General features: G+C 38.8%; 3 protein-coding genes across 3 annotated transcripts; 1 reads left to right on the top strand and 2 right to left on the bottom strand.

Moving 5' to 3' along the window:
* The first annotated feature begins 742 nt into the window (after positions 1-742).
* bzw1a (basic leucine zipper and W2 domains 1a) lies at positions 743-7700 on the top strand. Its single transcript, XM_066687657.1, has 12 exons — positions 743-892; positions 2207-2280; positions 2371-2547; positions 2720-2814; positions 3785-3850; positions 4178-4313; positions 4577-4686; positions 5408-5578; positions 5815-5961; positions 6258-6396; positions 6617-6739; positions 6850-7700. The coding sequence occupies exons 2-12, from the start codon at positions 2217-2219 to the stop codon at positions 6879-6881; spliced, it is 1260 nt and encodes a 419-aa protein (XP_066543754.1). The 5' UTR covers positions 743-892; positions 2207-2216; the 3' UTR covers positions 6882-7700.
* A 1471-nt stretch (positions 7701-9171) lies between these two features.
* LOC136711402 (uncharacterized) lies at positions 9172-13955 on the bottom strand. The gene is made up of 5 exons (XM_066687656.1): positions 13765-13955; positions 12460-13157; positions 11673-11748; positions 11036-11149; positions 9172-10178 (listed from the first exon to the last, which is right to left on the bottom strand). Exons 1-5 carry the CDS (start codon positions 13815-13817, stop codon positions 9599-9601), a joined length of 1521 nt encoding a protein of 506 aa, XP_066543753.1. The 5' UTR covers positions 13818-13955; the 3' UTR covers positions 9172-9598.
* A 1969-nt stretch (positions 13956-15924) lies between these two features.
* LOC136711401 (anterior gradient protein 2 homolog) lies at positions 15925-23918 on the bottom strand. Its single transcript, XM_066687655.1, has 8 exons — positions 23773-23918; positions 22397-22831; positions 21527-21590; positions 20888-20940; positions 19060-19136; positions 18637-18700; positions 17925-18008; positions 15925-17473 (listed from the first exon to the last, which is right to left on the bottom strand). Exons 2-8 carry the CDS (start codon positions 22815-22817, stop codon positions 17424-17426), a joined length of 813 nt encoding a protein of 270 aa, XP_066543752.1. The 5' UTR covers positions 22818-22831; positions 23773-23918; the 3' UTR covers positions 15925-17423.
* Between the last annotated feature and the right edge of the window lie 23 nt (positions 23919-23941).

Here is a 23941-nt window from a genome sequence, read left to right as displayed (position 1 = left end):
ACCAAATCACAGTCTCAATATACTCAGTAACATAATGAATAGTAATTAAAATATATTTTTAAACGAAATAGATATAAATATATGCTTGATCTGTATTCTGCACTATCTAGGCTGTGGTGGAGAAGTAAGAACACAATATAGGAAAAGTTCTAAACATGCCACTGTACAGATTTAATCCTAATTTAAATTGCACGGAGTCTGCATAACAGACAAATCATAATCTATCAAAGTAGTTCTCATAATATTGAGCAATCACTACAGCCGGTGAGTTGCTACCCCTGTCCGGTTGCAGCAAGAACAGGGAATGGACGTCAAACATCCTGGGTATAATAAGGGGTGGTTAGTGTTTCGAAAGACAAGCAAGTTCTTTTTTTATGCATGTATAGGTCCCAGAACAATAAATACAATAATATGTTATTACTATACATATTAAACCTTTTCAACGTTTGGCGAGATATATAATCCCGGGGAATTTAACAATTCCCAGTTACTTAAACCCCTTTGGAGTTGCGCAATGGACTCGACGTAACAGAGGCACAGCTTGGGACAACGAAACAATGATGCAAGAAAGGGGGGTCAGAAAACTTTAGTTACATATTGGGGGGGTCAGTCGTACATATATCGCTAAGAGAATAATTAAACTGTTTTTATTTACGTATTTGCACATATGTGTGTATCTGTGTGCGTTTTATCGAACATTATCACGACGTATTACGTTTTAATGGAAACATCCCACCCCGCAAAAGTCTACCAGTCCGCATGTTATTAGGCTGGCGCCGCCGCACTTGCTTATATTTTATTCTGGGAGATTTTTTTTTGTAGGGGCTGAGCTTTTGAATCGTGTCGCAGTCTTTTCAGGTTCTCCAACTGTTTTTGATCAGCATTAATTTCGGTAAGTCGTGTGTTTTATTATATCTTTTTCGATTTAAAATGAGTCGTTGTCAGTTCATTTTGATATATATATATAGTATGTCGATCCACAGTTTTTTTTTGTATCCTAATGGGATTGGAAATGTGTCTTTCATGGCCTAATTTGTGTTTGGGTGTAATCGTTATTATAAGCCAAGCCAACGCCTCGATGGAATCGCATTTCAAACCCAGTTTAAAACCAGCTTCGCTCCATAAAGGTCCGCGTTTGCGCATGTCTTTATTTTGACTGTTTGTATCCTTTATACAGGTTTTTAGGGGGTGGATTTTTATAGGCCTTACTTGTAACTCCAGTAAGTAGTTCTTGGAAATGTATCGTTTCTCGATCTATGTTAGTATTTCTAATCGATCTCGATGATGCGGGCACCTCTGATCGGCGCTTTTGTGTCTGTATGGCGGTGGGAGTATGTTAGTCCCCTGACACCGAAAGAGGAAATGGTACAACGTGGACACGGCTCTTTTGTTGTGCGTGGGCTTGTATTTTTTATGAAATGGGGGAGACCTGTTGAAATATTCGACGGGAACCATAGCTTCCGTCACAGATGGGATGCCTGGGCTTCACCTTTTGTAACTTGGCCGCTGTCTTTCTGATCAAAACGTAATTTCTTGAAGGCCGATTGGGGAAGATTTTTTTTTTTTGTAGGAAACAATGCCGTTTGCCGACCTTCCGTGGCGAGACTGCGCAGTTAGAGCGATAGGGAGCCATCGGCCTTCGTTTTTACGGGCTAACACGTTGATTTTAATTCCTCGTGGTTTTAATGTATTTGTACAATTTAATATACTTAAGAGATAAGACTGGTCCTGTGGATTGTCGGGTGGATGTATTGTCAAAATTGTTCGATTTACTGTACCGGGATTTCCCCTTTTTCCCCAAAGTATCTAAACGTGACCGGAAGCGAACTGCCTTGTGGGAAAGGTAGTTCGTTCCAATAGTCGGTTCTGGTATTGAAATGACTACAATAAAACTAATGGCGTTAACCCTTTACAGCTACAATGCTTGAACTGGGTTTACATACAGTTCAAGAATCCAGCAGGCAAACCCCCACCCCTACTTCCTGGACACTTGGATTACTTTCTTGAAGCTGTTAAAGTTGTCTCGTCTCAACTTGCAACATGGTTGTATTGGAACTTTTTTTTTCTTTTTCATGGACCTGGCTTAATTTCTTTTATATCTAAAGGCACATGCTTTGCTTATGGCATGTATACAGTTTTACAAGTTTCAGGTTTCATTTGAAGTGTGGGTATGATGAGATGAATGACCTTTCCCCTTCTCTTCCAGGGTGTCTTTTATGAATAATCAAAAGCAGCAAAAGCCAACGCTAACAGGCCAGCGTTTTAAAACTAGGAAAAGAGGTAGGTTCTTCTCTGAACTTCTTGCACTAACTTCGCAACCCAATCACATGCATTTAAGCTAATTGTTACTGTTTTTCCTTCTTTCCACAGATGAAAAGGAGAGGTTTGACCCTACTCAGTTTCAGGAAAGTATTGTTCAAGGTCTGAATCAAACTGGCGCTGATTTGGAAGCAGTAGCGAAATTCCTTGATGCGTCTGGTGCAAAACTTGACTACCGCCGCTATGCAGAGACGCTCTTTGACATCCTGGTGGCTGGCGGCATGCTGGGTAAGACTTGATGCGTGCATTTCCACTTGTGAATTGTTGTTCAATGTTCAGTCTTTAGTTATTTGTAGATGACTGTGTTTATGGCTAATAAGGGGGAAACATGTACATTTCTCTGTCAGTTAGGCTTTGACTTGTATAGGAAGCATCTAATTTTATAATTTCTTGATTTCAGCCCCGGGAGGTACTCTGTCTGATGACCTGACCCGCACTGAGTTCTGTCTCTTTACAGCACAAGAAGACCTCGAGACCATGCAAGCATATGCTCAGGTAAGCTCAAGAATAATTTTGCTTTTTTCTTTGTATATAAGATTTGGCAATTTTATTCTCTTCTCACTGCATTGACTGCCAAAATTAATGTTTTTTTTTTCCCATGTGGCGTTTAGTCAATGTTTATAGTTGGGATGTCGCACCTAATTGAACAAATTGTAATGGATAACTGCATGCAAAATATATATTAAAAAAATACCTGTTGTTGCAGGAACATCCAATAACCACACTCCCATTTAATACATTTGCTTATGTAGTTTTACAGCCTACTTAAACTTTAATTTAAAAGCTAATAACTTTGACCAAGGATTTCAGCCCAAACAACGAAATTGGTAATGTTCAAATTTGATTTGCCCAAAAAAAGCTAACTTTACTTTGTATGAAACCTCAGGATTTACATTACAAAAACAGGCATTTACAGTACATCAATATTAATGTACACTACATCTCATTAACTTGTCTTTGCTTTCTACAATGATTACAAGTACTACAGGCGGCTGATGAATCTCTCCATTATTTCGAGACTTATTTTCTTCTGGTAGCTACTGTGTGTTTGCTAAACAACTGCAATTGATAATGTACTGTGAACCAAACTGGTTAACTGCCGGTGTCAATGACTGTACCTGACTAGTTGAGGCTTGTTCAGTTACTTGCCTCATTCAGTGTTCACAACAGTCTCCAATGGAAAAAGTGTAATTTCACAAGCTTTGTTTGTCTGGAGTTTTGTGACATCAGTCTCTCTGATCGAATCCTGCTGAGCCCAAGTGTGTATATAATAACCATCACAAGAAGTAGGCCAGCAGCTGGCTGCTATGTTGTACTTGATGATAAAAATGCAAAGTCTGCTAAAATATGAAAGTGGCTCAGTGTAATGTAGTACATGCTTCTGTGTTATTAGTTCCTGCTTACTCCCGTTTTTATGCCTTAGAGATGTTGGGGGATATTAACATTTATTTCCTTCCTTTTCCAGGTTTTTAACAAACTAATCAGGCGTTACAAGTACCTGGAGAAAGGGTTTGAAGAGGAAATCAAGAAGGTGAGCATGTTGTCCAGTCCCACTGCAGACAGAACTGAAAGTTTTGTAACACAGAATTAGCCAATATTATGTATTGTGAAGGATTACAATCTTAAATTACCTTATGGACTGCTAATAGGAATGTGTAATGTTAGATCAGAGGTGGTCCTCCACCTTATTTCCTCCTGGACAGTGGTGTGTGCTAAAGCCCTGCTTTTGGTGATTTTCAAAAAGCAGGTGACTGAGCACAGTGTATATTTGAATTGGCTCATGACTGTGTAATTCACTTGCTGCAGTGGTTTGAGCAAATCCTCAGGAATCTATAAAGTTTCCCTTTTTTCCTTTCAGCTGCTGCTGTTTTTAAAGGGTTTCACTGAGTCGGAGCGCAACAAGTTGGCCATGCTGACTGGTATTCTCCTGGGGAATGGGCACTTGTCTGCCGCCATCCTGAGCAGTCTCTTCAATGAGAACCTTGTCAAAGAAGGTGAGGCTTGCGCTGCTTTTATTGATCTATTTAATTGCCCACTTATTTTAAACATGTAACTGCTAGACCTGTAAAAAGCTTGTAATGTGACTGTGTAAAGGGGTTCCCGTTGGAAAGGATTTACTGGATATTAATTCCCCATTATCAGTTGATCCATTAGTAAACCTAATGTCCGGCTTTGTTTGCTTAGTTCTTGCTATGGTCAAAGCAGTGTCTTTCAAAATCTTCAGGTTAATGGAGTCTTACACTTGAATACCTTTTAGGTGTCTCTGCAGCCTTTGCTGTGAAGCTGTTCAAATCATGGATAAATGAGAAGGATATCAACTCTGTCGCTGGCAGTCTCCGGAAGGTTGGCATGGACAACCGATTAATGGTAGGTGCTCGATAAAGTCTTCCAGCTGTACAAGGCTGCATTTCTCACTGTGCCACTTCATTTTATCCCTGCACTTGGCAAATGCTAGTCAGGACACCTTTATGGTATGCATATACTTGCATTTATGGCATTCTGAATGGTTCCAAGTTAATCAAGGACAAGAATTGACATGCTTCCAGAAATGGCATTCATAGAGCAAATCCTTTTGTCTAAAACCTGCTTCTAAACATGATGTAAACGTTGCCTATACTATTGTTTCAGAATCTGGTTGCTTCGTGTGATGCCCTGCCCTTCTAGTTGACTTGTAAAGGGGTTTCCCACTTCCTGAAAGACATAATAGGTTTTATACTAAAAGATACTGATTTTGAACCTGGTGTTTACTGGTTGACCCTAAGGTGTAATTTATGGATTGTGTGGAGCAACTTCCTGCTGTAATAGTGTGTTAGATTCTCCCCATTTTCTGTGGACTTATTGATCTGTTTTTTTTAGTAAACCTTTTTAGTAAGGTATAACGGGTATTTCATCCCTTCTAGAGACTGGAAAATCACCAAACTTTTCTGAACATTGTCTATACTCTTGAATAAGCAGTGCTCCTTTCCAAAAATCAGTTTAAGCTCTTGCACTATATGTTACTATTCTATTTTTGTGTCGTAGAGGGTGGGATGAGGGCATTGGCATCTGCAGGGTTATCTGAAGATTTGACCAAACTCTTCCATTTCAGGAACTGTTCCCCGCCAACAAGCGGAGCTGTGAACACTTCTCAAAGTACTTCACCGACGCGGGTTTAAAGGAGCTGTCGGACTTCGCCCGGAATCAGCAATCCATCGGGGCAAGAAAGGAGCTGCAGAAGGAGCTCCAGGAGCAGATGTCACGTGGTGATCCGTTTAAAGATGTAAGTTGCAACTAAAACCACGCAGCCAGGCACGGATGCGACTGGTGAGAAGAACAGGGATATTACACCTCGCAGATGTTCACTTGTTAGGTATTGTAGGTTTGAAATGCTTGGCATTCTCTAGTTGGGAGTTATAACTACAAGTCTGTTTATACTGTCAGCATGGAGATTTTTAGCTGCAATTAAAAACCAAGACTTGCCAGCCTGCATATTCATTTGCCTTTCTTGGTTTTTAGATTATCACTTATGTCAAAGAGGAGATGAAGAAGACCAACATCTCTGAGCAGACCATGATCGGCATTGTGTGGACAAGTGTGATGAGCTCAGTGGAGTGGAACAAGAAGGAGGAGCTGGTAACTGAACAAGCCATCAAACACTTGAAGGTAAGGTCTTCTCAACTGCTGTCTATTCAACTAAATGATCGCATCTCTGGACTTGGTCTTCTGTGGTCTTGAAATTCACTAGGCTCTGCTCACACTGTTGATTTGGAGCAGAATTCCGCTGTTCTGGAAAAATGTGGTATATTTATAATTAAATCCACTTAATTTACTCTTGCCATTGGGAGGAAGACTTTAGTTTTTCCTGGGGCTACATTGTAAGGTCTAAGCATGGGGTGTAGGGTTTGGCTATTTTGGGGGCATTATTGAGGGGTCTGACTGTACTTTTCCTTCTGTTCCAGCAATACAGCCCTCTACTCAAAGCCTTCAGCTCTCAAGGCCTCTCCGAGCTCACTCTCCTGCTGAAGATCCAGGAGTACTGCTATGACAACATTCACTTCATGAAGGCCTTTCAGAAAATTGTGGTGCTTCTCTACAAAGGTCAGCCATCGCACTGTGTGCTGTATCTCTATGCTTTCTTTATAAGAAGCATGTGATCAAGATTTGTGGCTTTGAAATCTCTTGCCTAAAGTCCAAATGAAGACGAACGGGCTTTCAAACATTGTATAATTTACCCGAAGTAACCAAAACCCACACAGGATGTGCATCTGAAAAGTCATCAGTCTATCCTCATAACGGCTTTCTCTTATTGCTTTTGCAGCGGATGTATTGAGCGAAGAAGCTATTCTGAAATGGTACACCGATTCCCACGTCTCTAAAGGAAAAAGTGTGTTCCTTGAGCAGATGAAGAAATTTGTTGAATGGCTCAAGAATGCAGAAGAAGGTCAGTTCCTTTTTAAGATTTCTATCCCAAAAGCAGCATGTTTGATATGAGCAAGTGATGGTAGAGCCTTAACTTGTGTGGCTAATCTTGACACTTTTCTCCCTTTTCAGAATCGGAGTCTGAAACTGAAGAAGGTGACTAAAACCTCAAGCCAAGACTCGTGTTTTAAATAAAGTAGCAACAGGAGCTGTAGAATGTTTTGTTACAGAAGTGCTCGTCTTTCAATTTTTTTTTTTTTTTTTTTTTTCTATTCTACCTCCTGTATTTTCAGCTGTAATGTTTAGATGTAATTTAAGGGCTTTAACAACCAGTCAATTTTAACTCCTCCTTTTTCTATGTAAAAATAGTTGACACTTCATATAGCAGCTTGTGAATCAGTCTCCCTAATTGCTGTAAATTCACTGACGCTACAAGTGTTTCAATTTGGACAGAGCATGAGAAATTGACCTCGCCCACTTTTGTAAGGTTTCCCTAGACGGACATGGTTCATTTTGTTACGTCCCCACGGCATTCAGAATCCGATCTAAACCTTTAAGAATGTGCTGCTTCCAAACAAGACGGAACTAATTTGGACCTCAAACAGCATGTTCTTGTGTAAACTGAGGAGAAATGCATCCAACTTAATCCTTCCCCAGTTGTAGAGTTGCTTCAATATTTATTTTTTTAAGTTTTGGCCCTTTTTGGTGTCTTTCATTTTGCCAAAGGAAGAAGCCCTGTTTTTTTTTTTTGTTTTGTTTTGTTATAACCAGTTTTAGTTATCTTCCCTTTCAAAAAAAGACCCACAAAAATAATGATTTACAGACTGGTACTGGGTGAGTACCACAGGTGTAGAACTGTACCTGAAGTATATCCTGGAAATTACAGTGCCAGCTTTATGAATTAATATCGGTTACATTTTTTTTTTTTTCTTTACCCTGATATAAATTGACTTTTTAAAAAAAATAAAGAGAAATTAAAAGTCTTGGTTCTTATGGTTTTGCTCCTCCCCACCCCTTAATGCTTTTTAGGGAGTAGGTACTCTTAACCTGCTCTACGGCCTTTGAACGTTTTATGGTTTCCTTTTTCTTCTGCTTGTTGGGGATCTTTGCTGGTTACACAGACCTCGATCAAGCACTAGTCTAGGACAACTTCACCTGAAGTAACATTACATTTGAGTACTTCATGGTTAGAGCTATTGTTGGATCTGTGAAACCAGACCATAATCAGAGCTGGAATTAGATTTGGGTGATCAAGCTGGAATGGGTTTCTGAAGGTGGCTTGTAGAGAGAAGGGTTTATTGTACATCTATGCACATTCATTTCTGGAGAGTTAATGGTTAAACCCATTTTCAATCCAAGTAAATATTGCACTATTTCCATTTGCTTTGCCACAATGACCCATGCAGCTCATCTTTATTTGGCTTTAAAAATGAGTACTTGGCAGTTGTGTACACTTTTGATGGCAGGGGTTCTTTATATTCTTATTGCCCAATAAACCTGGACTATAAAATTAGCTCAGTGGATTCCTTTTGATTGTACTGAATCCATCATTCCAGTAGGCATCAATTTGAATGGTAAAATCAAATCTGTGCATTTTCAATACTCATGAAGTGCTATAACAAGGCTGTCTTTGAAAAGAGAGTGGTTGGGTGCTTGTGTTTCTGGGAAAATCCAGAACAGGCTAGGATTTAATACTTCAAGGTTGTGCTTCACAGTATCAGGCAAAGTCTATACTACAGGAACATATTGCTGATTATTCTTTAAAAGTCTCTGTGAGCAAGACCATGGAAGTGAACACTCTCACCTTAAGCTTGTACTGGATGCTCTTTTCAACATGGAGAAGAGACTGCATATCTAATTTCTACATTTCTGTAATTGGGGTGGTGGGGGACAGGTTTGGAAAAGCTTCTGCTGGGAAAAAGTCTAGAATATAACCATAAACTTGTTGCCTCTACACCCCACATGTGTTGAAATTCACAGAATATGAACACAATCTAATTGGATGTAAATGTTTTGAAGTGCTTTGCTAATACCTACAACCCCTCTAAATAAATGAGATTTGTTGATTCAGTTTCCCTGCTCTCTTGTGGGGCAGTGTAATTCCCGTGTGCCTAATGCAAACATCACAAGGTATTATACTGGTCAGATAATAGAACTAATATGTAATCCCAACAGAAAATCACAAAACATTTTCTACAGTTGCTACATTCAAAATATATTGCACTACTCCAACTTGAGTAGAGGACTTCATGAGTGCTAGATATTGTGTTCATTAGCATCCATTCATTTATGTGTACAGTATGTCAATTAAAAATGCAATTATCTGATTTTAGAAACTGGGATTTCTCACTGCAGCAATTAATCACAGTTAAAATGCATAATTTGCATCCACAGTGTTTGAAAGTGATGGCTAATACAGCCTCTGGGCAAGATCAATGGGTTCATAACAACATGGACAGAAACCAATATTTATTGAACATATTTACATACAGAAGGTAGATGCACCAAAATTCACTTACAACAATCAAATATTTGAATTTTTTTTCTGATACTAGTGTGCCAAAAAGATTTCCTCAAGATATAAATAACAAAAACTCCCTTCTCAGGTAAATTACTAAATATAAAGGTTTTACCTGATGGCCGTTAGTATATTTAGTTGCCTGTATTCAAAGTAGCGTGAAACAACATAAGGGTATTTTACATGAACAAGAAAATAGGTTTAATTTTGAATACATTATATTTTTCAAAACAGACCCTTCAACACTTTGGTCCTGTAAAGAGTACTCAATCTTATGAATGCACCCGAATGAGTTTAAATTGATGCATTTCCTCACCCTGACTCCATTAAGTCATCTAGATTTAATTAAAATTGTGCAAACCACTAAATTCTTCTTAAACAAAAGATGTCTTCTGAAGCAGAGGGGTGGTCCTCTTCTATAACTACTGTGGTTCGCTTGGTGTCCAAATTGGCCAGCATGGACTTGAAGCCCCCGTTCTGTAGCCAGGAGAAGTGGCTGGAATAGTCTTTGTACTGAGGCGTGGTGAGAGCACTGCCTTTCCTTCGGCCCTCAGACCTCTGCTTCACATGGGCACGGCTGCTCTGGGCCGTACCCGGGGTGCGCCGCCCGCCCACCTTGGGCTCCGTTTGTCCCGCAGCCTGCATGGAGAGGTCAAAGCTCAGCCTCCTGCGCGCTCTGTCTGCATCGTCCCCGCTGTCCTGAAGGACGATGGATGCGTTTTTCCCAGCGGTGTCCCGAGGCCTGCAGCTGCCCGTTTCCCACAGCACGACATCGTCCTCGGTGCCCGTTGCCCCATTCTGCGTGTTGGTTTTGTAGGGCTTCACTTTCTGCTTCCTGAATGGCCTGGCCTCTTTCTGTTTAGGGGAGGAAGCTGCCAGTCTTCTCTTCCTGTCAGCTTTGCTCCGGGTGTGAGCTTCCATTATTTTGCATCTCGACAGGTTCCTGCGGTCAACACAAACAAAGGCAGACAATGAAAATAACCTTTGTCGAAAAGCGCACCACGTGCAGAGTCTTATGCTGATTTCTGAGAGAGTTTGTGCTCTGCCTGTTCACAGTACATACACCCACAGGCTGTATACCAGCAACAAGACAAAAGACCCTCTCATCACTGCACGGTATGAAACACTGCACTTCTGTCCGACAGGGTCTTGTGACTCGTGTGTGGAATGAACTCTCAGAGCGTGATGGATCTAGATGTGAGAATTATCCAGTTACCCAGAGCATTCTTGAATAATAAAATAAAATGCTGGCTAACTCCATTCCTATCTTAAAGAGATTCAAAATCAGCCGGGAAGACAGACCCAATTCACTTTTAACAAGGAAAGCATCACAGAAAACATAGGCCACCAGTCAACATTTTTACCCCTCTGTTGTCTGTATATTTATCATTTTATAAAACCCTCTGGTTCTCAAAGTATGTTTAAAGTCAGAAATGGATGACTTACCGTGGGATAAAAAGTCTGCACTGCGAACAAGAATTGGGACTATTTATTGTATATTGTAATTTTCTGGCTGTAATTTGAATGTCTTTATGTAGAGGCTTGTCTCACACCATTTAATACATTCTTGCAGTAGTTCTGCATGCAATAAATCACAATTAACAGGAAAATCCCTCCATCCAGGCCCCCAGTCAACATTTTTACCCCTCTGTTGTCTGTATATTTATCATTTTATAAAACCCTCCGGTTCTCATAAAGTATGTTTAAAGTCAGAAATGGGGTACAGTACAAACTCTCCTTCAGATCTCATCTTAAACGTGGCCTTTGCAGTCTTTAATTCCTCAACACATTTTTACTTACCTCTGCAGAAATAACGAAGGCCTGGAACACGATTCCACGGGCTTTCCACACAGTTCAGAGCAGCCGCGAATCTCTGCCTGTTTTTTAATGTACTTCAGTGAATTCCACAGTTTTCTGAAAGTAAAATGAAAAAGTTGGACAAAAACTTCCAGGCAAGAAAAAAAAATAAAAATGAAACTTTACATTTATAAATACCCTCCCAGTGTATTTAATCTAAATCAACTAGTTATAAGGGACATAATGCCCCCCCACCATTCAGTAGGCAACAGCAAGTGAGCTACAGAACCCCTAAAAGTAATTATAGTACAATAATCCTATATAACACTGTATTAAGTGTACTCATCCTACTGCCACGGCTTTTACAGAAAACACTGTTCAGGAGGTATTCAAAGCCTCCCAATATATACCATGTACACCATGCTTACATTTTACACAAAACTAGGCTAGACACTTAAATGTATGCCACTTTGGTTTACTTCACAGGATGATTTCCTCTCAAATAGAAAAATACAGATGTGAACTGCTCCTTTAAATCTTAACTACATGGCAAACATCTGGATCAGCGTCCTGTATTGGGGCGGGTTAAAACGAGACTGGAGAAAACTGGGGTGGTGGGGGCAGTAGCTGCAACACTTGCCCTCTGGTGCTTAGCAGGCTGTTCTGTGGCCGTCTTTTCATCAACATCCACTGATCACAGGACAAAGAAGCTGGATCTGGGGAGGGAGGGCAAATGAAGGCAATCAGAAAGTGTGCCGTGGCAAGTATGAGAGCACCTGAATAATAGTAATTAAAAAAAAGATTATTATTCAGATTATTGCTGTACGTTTTGGGAATATGTTGCACTACCTCTTCTTAAAAAGATGTACAATGAGACCCTGTAGAGAACATTAATTATGATGTAACTTAGTTTTGGCTTTGATAGTCGCAGGCTATGTGACCATGAAAAATAATATACAACATATAGAAACAGAAAGGGAATACAATGGATGACTTACCGTGGGATAAAAAGTCTGCTCTGCGAACAAGAATTGGGACTATTTATTGTATATTGTAATTTTCTGGCTGTAATTTGAATGTCTTTATGTAGAGGCTTGTCTCACACCATTTAATACATTCTTGCAGTAGTTCTGCATGCAATAAATCACAATTAACAGGAAAATCCCTCCATCCACCCATAATTAGCTACAGTTGCACAGCAGTGAGTTGAAATTATACCTATTGACTTGTTTCCTCATTCAAACCACTGTTTTTCTAATCATGAAAAGCCCACATATTGGAGAACTGTTAATGAACTCGGGTTGTTCCTATTCTTCATTAGAATTGCTTTCTTGTTTGTCGTTTTTTCTTTGTTTTGTTTTTTATTATTATATAGCTTAAAGACTACAATTGACATACAATCTTGGAACAGAAGACTGAAGACTTACTGGATTCAATACTTTTTTTACAGTTCCTCCTCCTTCCTTGCATTTTTGTGAAGAGTGCCGTGCAACTTTGACAGAGTCCTGCATGTCCCTGGTCCTCTGCAGAATGCCAGGACATGCGGTCATCGTTATCAAGAATGACCGTGTCCTCCTTGGCACGTTTAGCCTCGTCCTTGTTTTCCTGGACGCATACCACATCATCAGGGATGCAAAACCTGTCATCCACCAAAACTACGCCTGGCGAGCTGTCCTGCTCTTCCCCGAAGAGGCTTATGCAATTCTGGTCCTTCTCATCGGGGAACCACTCATTCAAGTCCAAAACAGTCTCTTCATCACTGCTCACGCATATGGTGCCCCTTGACCCTGCAAAGACCTTCTTCTCACATCCCCCTCTCGTTCTGCTCACTGGCTTTCTCTCTGGGTTGTCCTCCAGTCTCCATATGTTGAAGTCTTCGCTGCGGTGACACCAGGGGGTTGAGCCCCTCTTTGGCTTCTCTCTTGACCTTTGCACATCCACAAACACCGTGCCACTAGACAAGAGCGTGGCCGAGGGCAGTCCTTGGTGGTGGCCCAAGGTCTGGGCACCGCTAGGCTTGGAAAGATTGAAACTGGATGCTCTGTCACAGATGCTGGCTTTCTTTGTCAGCAGATCTCTGGACCTGTCAGGCCAACTCTGGTTCTGTCTGACAACGGATCTGTACCTGATGGAGAGATCAAAGGCGTATTTTAGCTGGAAGTAAATGCAACCCCACAACAGTCTTGAACATGTCAGCAGGGTATGTATATTGTGACATCCAGGCTTGTTTAGACTGATGCTTTTCATTTTCCATCCCCTTAAACTAGGGAATATCATGTCCACATTCATTAGAGTCTTGCTAAACATTTTCTTATCCGCGATCTGAATACAGAATGAAGTAATGTAATTATATCATTTTAAATTGGTGACGTGCACTCTTCGGACTCGATGTGGACAGACAGATGTAATAGTAAGCGGTCTGTGGGACAAAGTACAACTAGATTAAATAACGTTTTTTCACCGATTAAATAAACACAAACTGCCTCGGTACCCAAAATGAAATTAATTCCCAAAGCACATGCAAATCGCCGCAGTTCCCATTTCCATTCATTCTTTCTTCGAGAAGTTCACATTTGAAAGATAAACTACATAACATGTTGGTGATAATTGTTATTCATTACACTTCACTCGGGAAATGTAGTCCCGTTGCCCATCACCATGCCCAATAATAACAAACAATAAGACTCTTAAGAGCCGGCGAAGGTGAAACCATAACAAAATTCAATACTTACAACTTTTCAAACTGCTGGTCCATGTCTGACCCTTTCCGCCTATTGAATGTCATCCTGAAACACCCATTTGCGTCGTTTCCAATTATGTGTAATCGTTTTTTATGAAGGTTTATAGTTGTATTGTTGCTTCTCTTTTCAAACGTTTCGCACTTTTTTCTTCAAATCACAAAGCTAATCCCGCGAGACTGTGACGTAACCGCCTTCCTTGTTCTGGCGGCCAATCAGACAGCAGAGAAATACTCGGGTCCCGTCTGTGTAGCGCAGATTTACGCAGTTTTGCACAATAACACAACCTCATTGGTGAAACAGCGCAGATCTGCAGAGAGCTGCTCTTGAATGAACGTGACCTCGGATTGGTCATTGAATTTCTGGCCCTGCCAATGGGCTGCCAGTGAAATTTTGTGAAGTTGGCAGCAGTATTTCCTGCGATACACGTGTGGTTTGTGTCAAACAAACACTGTAGACATTAATATAATGTAAATATAGCTCCGACATCCACATATTAATAACGTTAAAGACAAGTTTGCAGGCTTTCCGTTTTTCTTGTCTAGTCATGCATTTAAAGCGAAAAGCTGTAGAGAACTAACCTGGGTTGTTCAACATGATTAAATTCTGTATTGCACTCCGGTGTTTGCTGCATAGTGAAACAAGATGCATTTGTAAATTGTGAATTATTCTATGACTATATTTCAATATTTGTTTTCTTATTTATTATTTAACTAGACACTTAAAACCAATGTATCTCTATATGTGCAGTGTTGCCGTGGTCCTCCAGAGGGAGCTGTTTAATAACTCGTTGGATACTTAACGTGTGTTACTTTTCGATGCAATTACATGGCAGTTCTGCCATTTGATTTGTTATAGATTCAAACTCCATTTGGCTAACTTCTAATGAAGTAAAAACAGCAGTTCTTCTTCCTCTTATTATTACCATTACATAATCCTGTTAATGAATCATAAAACTGGAAGATTATTCTAAACTGGTAGCTTGGAAAAAATAGGTTTCTGTATTGAAAAAATATTAGGCCTCAAATTCTGCTTACAAGGAGACATAGGATGAGAGCCGGTGAGATTAGGCAAAAGGAGGAGATTGTCCGGTTGTGGAACTGACTACTGAATATGCCAGAGAATAGAATTTACAAAAAACGTTTTTAACTGGAATAATCACACAATTGTCCCTGGGCTGAAGAACTTGGCTCTGTGTTTCAGAAAGCTGAGTTACAGTACATATTTAGGAATAAGCTAAATTGCAATATCAGTATGATTAAACAGTATGATTAACTATTCAATTATGAGGAAATTTTGTGTACATTTTATTAAATAACACTTTAAGAAGTAAGGTCTGATTATATTATCTATGAGTGATAAGTACATAAAAATTATAACACAAAACACAAAATTAAATGAAAATGCATTTTGTGATCAGAAATCTTTTAATACCTAATAGGATAGTATTTATATTTTTACATATTTATATTGATTCTGTGCCATTAAAAGGCTGTTGGCATCTTCCACTGAAGCAGCCTTTATTCTCGGCAGGGTGTCTGTTTCCAGCTCATGCCATCCACGGATGGAGCAGGATCTCCTCCAGGGTCGGCCGACTGGCAGCAGAGAAGGTCAAGCAGCTGCGAATGAAGTTGCGGCATTCTGTCAGGAGAGAAAGAAGCTGGTCTCAACTCGGGTCCAAGGTGTAGCTTCCAAATATCAGTGTCACCTCTGTCTGTTATCAGGTGAGCTGCACTTTCATTAGGCAGATATTTCTGTGCCATTAAGGTAATGTACATTGTGGAGCAGGGGATTAAATTGACATAAATCAGAGAAGAGAATCTCTTACATTCTACAAAAATGACTTTTATAATAACTTACACATAATGGTCAGGGACTATGATTTAAACAGCAGTTTTACAAGCATAGGTTAATATAATCTCTTTTCATTGCTTTCTGGTCTCCTGTTCTGGATTTTGCCTATAGGGTCTGTTATTTTTAATTTAAAAAATAGGCCTGTTTTTGAAAAACAGTCAACTCATTGTATACTTGTGTACTGTTCTCCGTGATCATAAATACATAGCCTAACACGTAACGTATTGTTTATTATTTGTGATACACAGTTACGTCTACGTTTTTCATATATTTCATGCAAAATAATCGGATGTCAGTGAATGTGTTAGTGAGGATTTATTTTCAACAAGAGAAGGGAAAAGTGAGACTCAGTAGAGACTGAGATGCATTAGGGGAAGGCTGAAGGTACCCAGAAGCACATAAACATCACTCCAAAACACAAAGCGAAATAAATATACATAAAAATAAACAATGGATGGATCTGTCTAACTGTCTGGTTATCCTTCAGTTTTTCTGTGTAAATATGTCATCTGTAGTCATTATTTTCATTTGAATAAATTACAGTGGTTTTATTTACTACTTTGTGAACAGTGTTCAATATATATAATTAAAGTAAAAGTATAAGAATTGTGTTGCTTTTTAACCATAATCTGCAGTGCTCTGTACATTTTTAAAATCAACTTGATAAATCAACACATACAAATGTACAAAATTTGGATTTTTGTTTGCATTTTTTTTTTAAGAAAACAATACCACATTAAAAACATCTTGAGAGAATAACATTTCATTTTCAGAAACTATTATTATTATTATTATTATTATTATTATTATTATTATTATTGTTATTGAGCGCTCTTATATCAACCATCTTTTTAGCAATTAGACGATTTACATTTGTATATGTAATACATTTCCACATCAAAAACCATTTCTGCACATGTTAGGAATCCCATTTGTTCTTCCAAGCTTTAGCACATCTCAACACTCATATCACATCAGCCTTCTGGAGCCAAGGTTTAGCATCCACTGGTTCCTGTCACATCAGTCTTATTCTTACTTATTACACATACTGTTGATCAGTGATTCTTATATTTGTGTACTTGTACCATTGTGTTTTAGAACTCTTTGTACAAAAGAAATTATATATATATATATATATATATATATATATATATATATATATATATAATTTATCTGATCTAAGTGGGGGGGAAGCAGAGTTTTGTTAATTATTTTCAAGTTTCTTAAGGTAATGAGCATGAGCAATCTAGCAGAGGTTGTCCTGTCCTCTTCTAATTAATTTTACTACAGGGTTTGACACAACTTGAGGTTATTGTTTCATTTTGTTGAATGATTAATTAATTAATAAAGAAGCTGGATGTGCCAAAGTGTTGGAAGGTCGGGGATTCAACAACCTCCAAACATTGCTTCTTTAGCATATATACCATGTTCAAATTATCATCCACATTTAGTAAAGTGGAATACATTTACATCTCTTCCATCTCCACTCAGCACTTCATTGTACTCTTTCTGTCTGAAAGCCAGGGAAGCCTATACTAATGTTAGTTCCAGATAATAGGTACTTTCAAGTCTGACACGCCATGGGAAATAGAAACATGTGTAACTATTTGTGGGGAAATGTTACGGGGACTTAGTTGAATCCTGTTACATGACATTCTTATAATTCATAAAAAGTCACAGTGAAAGAACAATAATCCAATGGAATGAATGGGTGTGGCCCACAGACAGAAAATGCCATGCATTTTATAGAAACATTGTTGACTTTTGACGTGGCAGATCCAGAATGGGAGAGGTACTTGTTAGAGCTCGGTGTTGAGGAACAGTTTTGCTTTCTGCATGTTTTCCAGCACTGAAGAAATAAACAAACAAACAAAGAAACATAATATAGAGACTTTCTATAACATGCTACCAGAAGCATTTTCCGTGTTTAAATGTGAAACAAATCAGCAGACCAATACCTACAAACCACATACATTAGAGACATTAAGATATTTCACAGCAGAACCCCTTAAACATTTACTCTATTTGTTTGGATGAGCTCAAAACTGAACCCCACGTAACCAGGAACCTTGTAACACTGGTCAATTTTAATTTCATTGTTTCTCTAATATAGGCAGACTTCAGATTTACAAAGGCACACATGCCTGCTTGATAAGTTTTGTTGCTTTTTACAAATGAGCAACAGCTTGGATTTAACAGGCCTTTTGAAATTTCTGTGGAGGCATGTGACTAGCTTTCAGTACTAAAAAACAAAAAAAATTCTGAGAGCTGGATAATCCAGCAAGTCATAAACTACTTACACAATGGAATATCATCGGCAAAGTACGTGTATTTGTGCTGAGGTCTCTTTCCAGTGATATCCAATCGGATTGTCAGAGATGGATCTAACAATCAAAGAAATTTAAATTGGCTTAATTTAATATGTATAAGTCAATAGATACCCTTCACAAAGATAAGAACAGCAATACACAATACCAATACTACTCTTAATTTGCCCATGCTTAGTTCAAGAATAAAGATGCATTAAAACATGGGCATTTATGTGCTTAAGTATTGCTACCTCATGGAAATAGACATACAGATATGGTTAGGTCCATAAATATTTGGACAATGACACAATTGTCATATTTTTGGCTCTGTACGCCACCACAATGGATCTGAAAGGAAACAATGTGCTTTAAGAGTAGACGTTCATCTTTAATTTGAGGGTAGTTACATCCAAATTGGGTGAACGGAGTAGGAATTACTCCCATTTTTATATGTGTTCCCCCCAATTTTAGGGGCTCAAAAGTATTTAGAAGACTAACATAATCATGAATTAAGTTGTGAGTTTCAATACTTGGTTGCAAATCCTTTGCAGTCAATGGCTGCCTGAAGTCTGGAACCCATAGACATCACCAGATGCTGGGTTTCTTCCCTGATGATGCTCTGCCAGGCCTGCACTGCAGCTGTCTTTAGTTCCTGCTTGTTCTTGGGGCATTTTTATATACAAAGGAGAGTGACCATTCTTACCAATAAACATAATCCTGGGTACATAGTAACCATCGGGAGCAAGATTCTTGTCTCCGGTCTCGTTCTTGTTGTGGGAAAGGCAGAAAATAGAACAGTTTGTTACAATGCTGAAGACGGGTCTCACAGCTTCATCCAGAGAGACACAGGTGCATAATAAAACCCTCCCACTCTGTTAGACATATTCCAGGCACATGCAATTTGGAATTATTTTGTTTTGTTTTGTATTTTCAAAGCAGTAAACAGTCAGACTTGTGATATAGATGCAAACTGAAAGTGACAATAACTCAACAGTCTACTAACTGCAAAAGGCTGTCACCAGAAATACTCAACTGTATGTATGTTTTAGTATCATGTTAAATGTAAAACTCCACATTTATTACAGGAGGTTTTAGATATGCTCTGAAGCAAACATTGCCATCTTACCATGATATTGAACATGATGAAGTTCTCCTTTGCCATTTTCTGGATGGCTTCATTGGTAGAAAAGACTGCTTTTAATTCTGCCAAGGACAAGGGCAATGATATCAGCTTCATAGCAACAATAAGGTACATGAATTTTGTTAATCAGTTTACTCTCAGGCTGCTTTTTCTAATTTTCTTGTCATTAAGTCCTCCGAGTAAGACTAGACGCGTCCGTGTTTTGTGGCCTGTTAACTTGCTGGTGCTAGACATGTCCGTAAGTGTCCGTCCCCACTGAGGACATGATTCACTATCAGAATTGGAGGTGTGTACTTGACTTGAGACACAGGGAGGAGATCAGATACATTGTATCGGAAGATATAATCTCAAGTGTCGTGTGCGATAACGAATAAGTTTATTAGCAGCATGGAGTGAAATCCACGTACAGAAACAATGACTGCTTACAGTTAATATCCGAGTGCATTAAAAACTTGGATTTAACAGGACCGGTGCAGTGCCTGACTAGTTAAAATAAACTGAAGGATAATAATCGGAGCGGTAGCAGCCGACATTGTTAATATTTTATTAATAACTGGCCGGTGTTTCAGGCTGTGTTTTTTGAATGCTGTGCAGGACAATCCGCAGAGACAGTCAGTGTGAAGTCCATTTACAACTTAAATTAATGAATAAATTAATATGATGTGGGGTTCCCTCTAAAACATGAAGGACTGGTCAATTAATGCGTCCATAAACGCCATGACTGCGACGTGCACACTTTAGTTCAATTATAACCTGCTATATTGTAGCTGGATGATTAATCGTGAAACGTGTGTATTTTGTTTCAACTGTAACTTGCCCTGGTTAAGGACGTCTGATAAGTAAATTATAAATAATACGGCAAAAAGTATTGTTTGCACTTACAAATCTGTAGTAAGAGTAATAAGTTAAGGGGGTCACACTGTGCCGTTTAAAATACATATATACTAGCACAAATGATGAAGATAATAATAACAATACATATTTGATATTTATCATTATTGTTACACATGGAACCGTATTCTTATGGGAACATGCTTGTCTGAATATAATATTGTCTACACGTTTAGCTCTTCCTAATATCTCTTAACAGAAACGTGTTTTATTTATTACGCTGTTTACAATCATGTAAAGCACAAATAATAAAACAGACACAAAAGTCCTCTCCACGTCAGGCTTTATCGTTTGTAGTGTTGTTCTCTGTCTCTGTTTTTGAAACGAAACACAAAGCAAACCCACAGTCGCTGCTCCTCAATCAGAGGGACGGACTTCACAACGGTCTGGTTTTGCAAAGAAAAGCTCTGGGACGCGTCCGTCCCGGTACGACACGACACGACACGACACGACACGACACGACACGACGCTTAAGCCAGTGGAAGCGAGGCATAGGCTCTCCACAATTCTCTAGAACAGTGGTTTTCAAACCGGGCCTGAAGTACCCCTTGCCCTGCTGGTTTTTGTTCCAACCGAGGATTGAATTGCTTAATTGAATCCTTAATTGACCTAACAAAGCAATATACCATTCAATTAAGTAATTAAGACCTAGGTTGGAATAAAAACCAGCAGGGCAGGGGGTACTCCAGGACCGGTTTGAAAACCCCTGCTCTAAAACATGATACAACGTCATATATAGGTTAGAAACAGTACACGGATCCTGTTGATAACATATTTTGGCATTATATCCTATAGAAAGGTATGTAGTTCCACTGTATGTCTTCTTTAAGTAGTGCTGGAAATGATAAATTCAGGTGAATAAACAGATATGAAACTATTACAGTATTATGGGTGGTGTGCAATATACATTTTGACGACTTACTTTTGCAGACGGGGCATTGTTCTAAGTGATGAATCACCATAAGTGGCTTTTGGCTGCATAAATAAAACAACAGGATGAGCTTTTTAATACTTTTAAAGAGACACAGCTGTATGACAGTTATCTGCATGTTCAGAATGTGATTGTGGTGCGATGGCACTGTAAAGTGATTCCTACAAACATCAGGTTTCCTCTCAGGTTACAACTGCAATAATAAACACATAGGAGGAGCTCACACTGTTAAGTAGAAGATTATGATGCAAATGTTATACAAAAGGTTATATCCTTCTTGCTAATAAGGTAGTCCATAACTAAATGCCATATTCTGTTTTCAAGACTATAAGCCTGCTACAGAACATTGCTATACTTCAGTTATTAATTAGAAATTAGAATGTATAACTCAATGGGAACGGATGTGAGAAGTGAGCCACTTTACAGACAATACTCTCATTAGTTCTGAGCACGGACTGTATGACTGAAATTATATTTTGTGTGACTCAACTTGCCTCCTTTGATGCTTGTCTGTTGGAAAAATATATATATCTGGTTTTGAGTATCTCTTTTACATTAGTGGTTTGTGATTTAACAGCCAAGTTGGTCCTGTGTGGTTTGGGGGGAATAAAGTGACTGGATGAACCTTACCTGGATTTGGCTTTTAACAAAGCTTCATTATATGTTTCTATCCAATGAATTTCATCACCCCACCCTGAAAAGAAAGCAAATTGTGTCAAAATGTGTCTCCATTTAGCTATGCAAATACCATGAAAACCCCACACACATTTAGGGGACCAGTCAAAAACAATGACTTTACCATTAATAAAATAAAATAACATAAAATATCAATATTAATATATTAAAAGGCACAACATACCTTGATGGATCTGTGGATGATTTTCACTGAATTTACCTTTCTCATCATGACTAATATGATCCCAGTTGAAAGTGTACCATTGCAAATGTGCACAGTCATTTTACACTTTCACCTATTAACTGCTTATCCACTAATTTGCCTTAGCTTCCCTGTAAGCTTCTTTTATGGTATTACTATGATCTCTCTGTGCTGGAAAATACTATGACTGTACCTTGATTCGCCACAGTATACACTTTTAAGGGATAATATCAAGAGGATATATTGTGTCCTGTGTTCACTAGTATAAAGTAATGGCTAATTTCAGTGTTTTAATCAATTTGCAGGTACAGAATTCTGAAAACTGATTGTATTGCATCTTACATTTCTATAAAGTACATTCATATGAAGCCTTCTTGTCTTTTTGTTTGTGCTATTCACACTGCCTGGTACCCCTGCTACGCAAGTTATTCTGGATTGTAAATCGAGCATTTAACACTTCCTCTCGTACAAAGCACATGTAGGGTGTTGTCGGGAACTCCTGAACAGTCAAAAGTCTGCTGTGAGTCAGCAAGGTTTATTAATATGGGCTCCAGAAAAACAGAGTTCAACCAATTATTTTAAACTCCACCGGTACATATTATCCAGTCATCACACGACCTTACCTCTGGAGAGTGAGGGCGACTGAACAGTGATTGGTGGGGGAGGCGTGACTTTAGGTAGGTCAGGCTTGTCTTTGGGCAGGTCAGGAATGTCCTTGTGTAGGTCAGGCTTGTCTTTGGGCAGGTCAGGGATGTCCTTTAGTAGGTCAGGTTTGTCTTTGGGCAGGTCAGGAATGTCCTTGAGTAGGTCAGGTGTGTCCTTTGGAGGTTTGGGGACATCTTTTGGCTTCTGAAGGATGTCTGATTGTGGTGGAGGGATGTCTTTTGGTGGATGAGAGCTTCTCTTTGGAGGTTTCTTGCCAGTTTGATGCTGCCTGAGCTTTGTCACAGAAAGTGTGTCTTTGGGGGCTTGAAACGCAAGGTACACGTAGTAGGTCCCAACGCAAACCAAGACGAAGAGGGTTGCTTGAACAATGGACTTCATCTTCACCCCTGGAGCTGCAAGATACATTTTTAATTTCAGGTCCAAACCATACAGGTTCTTATAAACAATCTCACTGCTGGTGTTTTACTGCTGCATAAGTTGCCTAATGAAAAATCATGTAACTTTCTGGATTGACTTGCGTTTTAAGATCCAATATTCTCCAGGAAAATACAATTAGAGCATGGATCACAGGTGTAGGAGAGGTTGAAGCAAGGTGTTTTGTCCTGCAGCAAGGGAAGGAGCTTAGGACTGTCAGGTGTAATTAAGTCTGTTTACTGCCACACCAGTAGACTTTGTGTATGTATATATTTTATATAAATATATTTAATAAAACTAAATGAACAGATGGGGAAGGACAATGAGGTTTCAAAGTTGTATTACATTTTTTAAATCCACTTTTCTCTAAACTGTAAGATTAAAACAGCATGTTTAAATGGCACGATATGAAGGGTACTTTACAAGCCTTTTTCTACAAAACATTAAATAATCAGTGTTCATTTCAAATAAATGTAAGAGATATTCATTTATTTACATACAAATAATATGAATATGTACTACTACATAATATGTAGTACACCAAATACATTAAGTACAATGAATTAATCTGCATATATTGTTTAAGATTTATATTATTAAATTTTTAGTCACTTATACTGCAATAATTAGAGACTTTGAGATATTCTGCACTAGTTTTTGAGAATTACATCCTGGACATCTGAAAAGAGCATTTCACATATTCAGGGAAAATAACATAAAGTGAAATAAAATTTGCATTTGCACATTTCTGGGAAGAGCACCAGGCAACATTTAAACACAACAAGCATTGGGAAAACAAGGCACCTTATGATTATCCCATCAATGTCTTTAAGCCATCACAGGTGAATAAAAGTTTCAGTTCATTAGCAGAATATGCATATTTTGTGAGAAAATAACTCAGCAAAAGCGTTTTACTCACCTTTCCTTGATTGAGTAGAATACTAAGTAGGAGTTACTACACAGACATAAGAGTACAAATGGGGCAGGGTGGAACTCAAAAGAACCTGTTTATCAGCTTAAGCTTGTCTGACAGTGTTTGTCACTTTTAAGATTTCATAATAATATATACTCTGATTGAATTGTGCAAC

The sequence above is a fragment of the Amia ocellicauda genome, chromosome 16 (genome assembly GCF_036373705.1).
Source record: "Amia ocellicauda isolate fAmiCal2 chromosome 16, fAmiCal2.hap1, whole genome shotgun sequence".
In the NCBI taxonomy this organism is placed as follows: Eukaryota; Metazoa; Chordata; class Actinopteri; order Amiiformes; family Amiidae; genus Amia; species Amia ocellicauda.
Note: the sequence above shows the minus strand (reverse complement) of the source record. Positions and strands in the feature narration are given on the sequence as shown.

Bases quoted from the DNA above. Each gene is read 5' to 3' on its own strand.
- bzw1a (XM_066687657.1), top strand. From the start codon at position 2,217: ATGAATAATCAAAAGCAGCAAAAGCCAACGCTAACAGGCCAGCGTTTT. The intron at 2,815-3,784 runs GTAAGCTCAAGA...TTCCTTTTCCAG, and splicing joins CCATGCAAGCATATGCTCAG to GTTTTTAACAAACTAATCAG. The intron at 6,397-6,616 runs GTCAGCCATCGC...TTGCTTTTGCAG, and splicing joins TGTGGTGCTTCTCTACAAAG to CGGATGTATTGAGCGAAGAA.
- LOC136711402 (XM_066687656.1), bottom strand. From the start codon at position 13,817: ATGACATTCAATAGGCGGAAAGGGTCAGACATGGACCAGCAGTTTGAA. The intron at 11,749-12,459 runs GTAAGTCTTCAG...CTCCCTCCCCAG, and splicing joins TAAAAAAAGTATTGAATCCA to ATCCAGCTTCTTTGTCCTGT. The intron at 10,179-11,035 runs GTAAGTAAAAAT...TGTTGACCGCAG, and splicing joins CCTTCGTTATTTCTGCAGAG to GAACCTGTCGAGATGCAAAA.
- LOC136711401 (XM_066687655.1), bottom strand. From the start codon at position 22,817: ATGAAGTCCATTGTTCAAGCAACCCTCTTCGTCTTGGTTTGCGTTGGG. The intron at 21,591-22,396 runs GTAAGGTCGTGT...CTTTCTTTTCAG, and splicing joins GTCGCCCTCACTCTCCAGAG to GGTGGGGTGATGAAATTCAT. The intron at 17,474-17,924 runs GTAAGTAGTTTA...TTATTTCTTCAG, and splicing joins TGCCGATGATATTCCATTGT to TGCTGGAAAACATGCAGAAA.